This window comes from Amblyraja radiata, chromosome 2, assembly GCF_010909765.2.
Source record: "Amblyraja radiata isolate CabotCenter1 chromosome 2, sAmbRad1.1.pri, whole genome shotgun sequence".
NCBI classification, from domain to species: domain Eukaryota; kingdom Metazoa; phylum Chordata; class Chondrichthyes; order Rajiformes; family Rajidae; genus Amblyraja; species Amblyraja radiata.
Genome location: NC_045957.1, coordinates 103,740,224 through 103,746,270, shown reverse-complemented (window position 1 = coordinate 103,746,270; position 6,047 = coordinate 103,740,224). Strand labels below are relative to the sequence as shown.

Sequence of the window (6,047 nt, the reverse complement as noted above, 5' to 3'; positions counted from 1 at the left end):
AATAGTCCATGAATTAACATCTACGTAGATTTCAGTTTTCTGCTAAGCTACAAAATCACATTCTGCAGAGTATTGTGGATTCAACTGATTACCAGTCGGCAGAATAATATTTACTCAAACTTTAAATTAAAACAATTTGAAAGAATGTATGTACATTTTCTTTAAAGGTATCTAAAGCATTACATAGGTCTGTTATATTAACCAGTTAAAGGAAGATCCTCAGGCATGGTCAACCTTATTAAGCTTGTAATTCGCTTAATTGTGGCCATTAAATCCTTTTATGATGTAATAGTCATAAAGATCATCAACAAACAGAATTCTACACTAAGCATTCTATGTTCCAGATCTGATTTTATCGTTACATTTGCAGCAGCAGAAATAAATATTCAGAGAAAATCCAAGAGATGAATCATTGGAAAGCAAACAAGCCTTACATGGTCAAAAATAACCAAATGTTCATAAGTTAAGGCATTTGTGAAGAAAGAAAAATGGACAAAAGGAAACTTCTCTTGAGTCATTCCTATTCACAAACTAGGAGATTTCTTCACAAACAAGTTAAGGTGGGTCTATTACAAATTTTACAAAAGGAAACACATGGTGCATTTGTTTTATCAACACTGGTGATACACAGAGAACCCTCTCTATCCGAACAGGAACTTTATAATCCAAAGTTTCAAGATGACAACATTAAAACTCACAATCTTCAAGAAGAAATAGTGTCTACAAATACATCACTGATACGTTCAGTTCATGCTGAAAGCCATGCAACACAGACGCTTCCTGGAATAAGAACTTATGGCCATTTAGAGTGGTTCCATTATGAATTACCTGTACCACTCTGTCCCTCTTTCTGGGATATTCTTACAAACAAAGAAGTTTCTAAGTCTCAGGAACAAAGTTCGCCAGAAAGTGAAATGAATACCAAAGGAAAGAATAATAGCTATATATCAGTTTCTCCTACTTTAACAATTTCCACTTCAAACAACTGTATAAACATTTCTCATGAAACAAAAGCCAAGACAAGGTCATCTCCATTCTTCATAAATGACTACAAGTGTGTGAATTTCGAACCACTTCTGACGCCATATTGGAAACAGGAGATCTTCATTCCCCGTCCACTCAAAGAAGCAAAATATAAAATTCAATGGATTGTGCAATACAAAAAGACTGTAAAATAACCATAAATATATTGATGACGTTTTGAGCAGTCTGGAAAATGCAACAATATGGAAAGAAAGTAAATGAATATTTATTTAAAATTTCCAAAAATATTAATTACATAAAATTTACAGGAAGCCATAATAATAGCCTCTACAATTCAGTAATCGCTCACCCCTCCAGTCGACATTCAGTGCATTCAATTTGCATGAGGTTATACATAATTTCAGTATGAATTCAATAGTGAAGGCATTAGTAAAACAATTGAGTTTCTTGCAGCTTCTCTTCTTATTTTCACTTGAAGGAATTTGCTTTATGTTTAGGCACGAAGGTGAAATTTGGAGGAACAGGTCCCAATAGCATTTCACTGATATCAAAATAAAAGAAAAGTCTTAGAATAAATTGTTTATATTAAATTCATGCTTTCTATATATCAAATTCAATCGCTAAAAATCAATCTCTGCTAGGAAGTGTATGAAGAGCCAAATGGGATTCAAGATTGTTGCACATGATATTAAACATTGGGGAGAAAATTTAAGGAAATTAAATTTTTTTGTGAGCTAAATGACCATAATGCTACATTAGCAATTAAGTGTTGAAATTCCAGGAAAGATCTTTAATTACATAGAACAAACTGCTATCTTCCGATTAAAACTTTTAAAAAAAAAGGATTTTTAAAGAGCAAATTACTTTACCTTAATTTGATCCAGTCACACACATTTTGGCTAGCCATTAAGGTTTCCAAATAGTCTCTGCCCAAATAATAAGGAGGTCTTTCATTGATTTTTTGAGGTACATGTTCCAGAAGACCTACTGGAATATACCTGAAACAAACATAAATGCAACATCAACGTATCCACTAATGTTCAACATATCTAATTTAAGAGAAATAATTCAGTACTAAGTTAAAAGTCTTTTACCTGCATAGGAATGACAGCCACTCCAAGAAAAATCTTCTACTCTTCTCCACTCCTTGTGTATCTGATCCCCAGTGCTCTAACGCATAGTTACTATAATCCTGGAGAATCTCAAATCTTTCTTGTGAGGAAATATCCCAGTGTCGTTGCTCTTTGATTTCAGTAAATAGCCATGGTTTAATTAGTGCCCCTCTGTAATTAAACAAGTTCAACATACAAGTGTAAATTTATAGAACCCGGTTCTTTGGATTTTCATAGAAAGCAAAGGTAAATAATATCAGCAGATATTTTACCTTCCGTCCTAAACTGTACAAGCTATGAACTTTACATAAATATATTAAGAAAATATTAATTCTGAAACTCAAATGACTAATCTAAAAACAATGTATTTAGAATCTATGTTAGATAATATCAAACTGTAATGTACAAAAGTGGCACATTATTCAAAGTAATTCATTCTTTTGCTTTTCTTTGAAAAAAATTCAGCCCAAAATATTAATTTGAACTTGAATTTTATGTTGGAAATATTTGGTTCCAAAATAGCGATAAATAAAGTGATTTTTAACCATTTGTACTACAATTTGAGGGTCTTCAATAATTTATGTATAATGAATATGAATCGAGTTTCACAGTATCTGTGTATCTAAAATTATGAGGATTTGCTGATGAATGAATGCATTCTGCTGTGCTCAGAATTGAATTTATAATAAATTTAAAATCTTCATTAATTCCATGTATTTTTAGTTCTATTCAATTAAATATTTGTAGTTTTTCTCTGCCTCTGACATCTCCAATAACATGAATATTTGCATACAAGAATAAAAAAAACACACACATCATTTAGTTGGGTGAACAGAAAATCAATTCTAAACAGAACCCTTAGTGACTATCATCTGCAATGGATTCTAGCAATGCCTGTCACCAGGATAAATAAGTCCACTTGTCTTACACTCAATCCTTTACCCCAAATCCTTTGATAAAAATCATTGAGGCTTTTTTGATAGTATCTCCCAAACTGCATGTATATGTGTCTTTTTACAATACTGGAGAGTTTTTGACGAACAAGATTAGTATTCACTTTTTTTACACCAATACACTGTTCTTAACAAAAATCTACCCATCATGTGAAACCTTATAAATAGCAGATATAACTTAGATAACTTCAAGATCAAAAACGGATATAATTTACTTACAAAAAAATCAGCCCAAATTAAACAATCTAATGAATCATCGGCCATCGATGTCGCTCAGATCCATAAGGTAATTTACCATTTAGACTGCATCGGTGAAAATGCTTGGTTTTCGCTGGGACACTAAAACAAAAGTTTTTTTTAGTGTCCACCGCAACGTACGTTTGTGTGTATGATGTGTAACGCGCGTTGCGGTGTCCACTCAGATGGATGCAGTATTCTACCACATGATTAGGTAAATGAAGTGGAAATGGTGTTTGCAATTTTATTATTCCATGTGGTATTTATAAACATAGAAAGGAATAAGAAATATGTGCAGTTACTGTGCCAACCAGGTCACTGGTGGACAGTATTCTACTACATGATCAGGTAAATGAAGTGGAAATGGCATTTGCAATTTTATTATTCCATGTGGTATTTATTAACATAGAAAGGAATAAGAAATACATGCACTTACTGTGCCAACCAGGTCACTGGTGGACACCACCCAACAACCGTTACACAAAATGTATTTGCGTATTCTGATGCCATTTTCAGAAACTTGCCATCAATATGCTATCTTTTCTTATATTTGTTGTTGAGACTATGTTGGTCATCAACCCAATATAGTGCTTGTCAACTTTTTTGAAGGAATTTGAAGTTTGAACAGATTGAGTAAACAAGACAATGATATGAAATTAAAAAGGACTTGTTATGTTTTTACAGACACTGATGTAAATATATCTACATCAAAATTATTACCGCTATTGACTCATATATATAATATAATATATATAACAATTACAGCACGGAAACAGGCCATCTCGACCCTTCTAGTCCGTGCCGAACACATAATCTCCCCTAGTCCCATATACCTGCGCTCAGACCATAACCCTCCATTCCTTTCCCATCCATATAACTATCCAATTTATTTTTAAATGATAAAAACGAACCTGCCTCCACCACCTTCACTGGAAGCTCATTCCACACAGCTACCACTCTCCGAGTAAAGAAGTTCCCCCTCATGTTACCCCTAAACTTCAGTCCCTTAATTCTCACGTCATGTCCCCTTGTTTGAATCTTCCCTACTCTCAGTGGGAAAAGCTTTTCCACGTCAACTCTGTCTATCCCTCTCATCATTTTAAAAACCTCTATCAAGTCCCCCCTTAACCTTCTGCGCTCCAAAGAATAAAGCCCTAACTTGTTCAAGTTGATCATGATCTCATGATCATGAGATCATGATCTCAATTTTTAGCAAAGTTGTGGAGCTCATCTCCAGAGCATTCAATACATAGATACATAGACAATAGGTGCAGGAGTAGGTTATTTGGCCCTTCAAGCCAGCACCGCCATTCAATGTAATCGTGGCTGATCATCCACAATCAGTACCCCGTTCCTGCCTTCTCCACATATCTTTTGATTCCGCTAGCCCAAAGAGCTCTATCTGACTCTCTTTTGAATGCATCCAGTGAATCGGGTTCCACTGCCTTCTGAGGCATAGAATTCCACAAATTCACAACTCTGTGTGAAAAGGTTTTTCCTCATCTCAGTTCAAAATGGGCTACCCCTTATTTTTAAACTGTGGCCCCTGGTTCTGGACCCCCCAACATCGGGAACATGTTTCCTGCATCTAGCGTATCCAATCCCTTAATAATTTTATATGTTTCTATAAGATTACCTCTCATCCTTCTAAATTCCAGTGAATAGAAGCCCAATCGCTCCATTCTTTCATCATATGGCAGTCCCGGGAATTAATCTTGTGAAACTACGCTGCACTCCCACAATAGCAAGGATGTCCTTCCTCAAATTAGGAGACCAAAACTGCACACATACTCCAGGTGCGGTCTCACCAGGACCCCGTACAACTACAGAAGGACCTCTTTGCTCCTTTACTCGACTCCTCTTATTATGAAGGCCAACATGCCATTAGCTTTCTTCACTGCCTATTGTACCTGCATGCTTAGAATAGAATAGAATGCCTTTTATTGTCATTTAAACGGTTTGGTTTGAACGAAATTGTATTTTCTACAGTCTTAACATTACAAAAAAAACCACGACCCACACTTAACACAAACATCCATCACAGTGAATCTCCAACCTCCTCACTGTGATGGAAGCCAAAAGTCTTATCTCTTCCCTTTGTTCTTCTCCCGCGGTCCAGCATTCCAACTGCAACATCGAGGCGACTGGGGCTCCTGATGTTAAAGCCCCTGGCGGGCGATGGTAAGTCCCGCCCGCGGCCGCTAAGCCGCGCCGGGTGATGTTAGGCCCCGCTCCAAGTCATTTAACCCCGCGATTCCGGCGGGAGAAGTTGCCATTGCAGGAGCTCCGAAAAGTGGTCTCCCACCAGGGACCTGCGAGCTCCTGATGTTCCTGTCCACCGGGCCTGCGGCTGGAGCCTCCGAAGCTCCGAAGTCGGGTCGCAGCCGCGCGCCACCACAGCTCTTTCTGTTCCGAAGTCGGCAGGTCCACAGGCTCCACGACTGGAGCCCTCAGGTTGGTTCCGGCCAGAGGCCGCCGCCGGCTCCATGATGTTAGGCCCAACGACATCAGAGACCCAACAAGGAAAATGTCGGGGCCCCATACAGGGAAGATATTAAACGGTTTCCCCCACCCCCCACATACACATGCTAAAAAAATAATAAAAACTAGAATCTAAACATACATTTAACGAGACAAAAAATTAAAAAAGACAGACGGACTGCAGTCGAGCCGCTGATATTAGGTGCCGCCACACCACCCTTGCTTACTTTCAGTGACTGATGTACAGGGACACCCAGGTCTTGTTGCACTTCCCCTTTTC

At 37.4% G+C, this 6,047-nt stretch overlaps 1 protein-coding gene across 2 annotated transcripts in view; it reads right to left on the bottom strand.

Moving 5' to 3' along the window:
- Positions 1-1,227: 1,227 nt before the first annotated feature.
- dus3l (dihydrouridine synthase 3 like) overlaps positions 1,228-6,047 on the bottom strand; it is a 30,061-nt gene continuing 25,241 nt past the window's right edge. For both annotated transcript variants that reach the window (XM_033012654.1, XM_033012662.1), the window contains exons 12-14: positions 2,079-2,267; positions 1,854-1,982; positions 1,228-1,525 (exon numbers count right to left, since the gene is read on the bottom strand). In XM_033012654.1, coding sequence (XP_032868545.1) covers positions 1,453-1,525; positions 1,854-1,982; positions 2,079-2,267 — 391 coding nt within the window. In that variant the 3' untranslated portion in view covers positions 1,228-1,452. The remainder of the gene's footprint in view (positions 1,526-1,853; positions 1,983-2,078; positions 2,268-6,047) is intronic.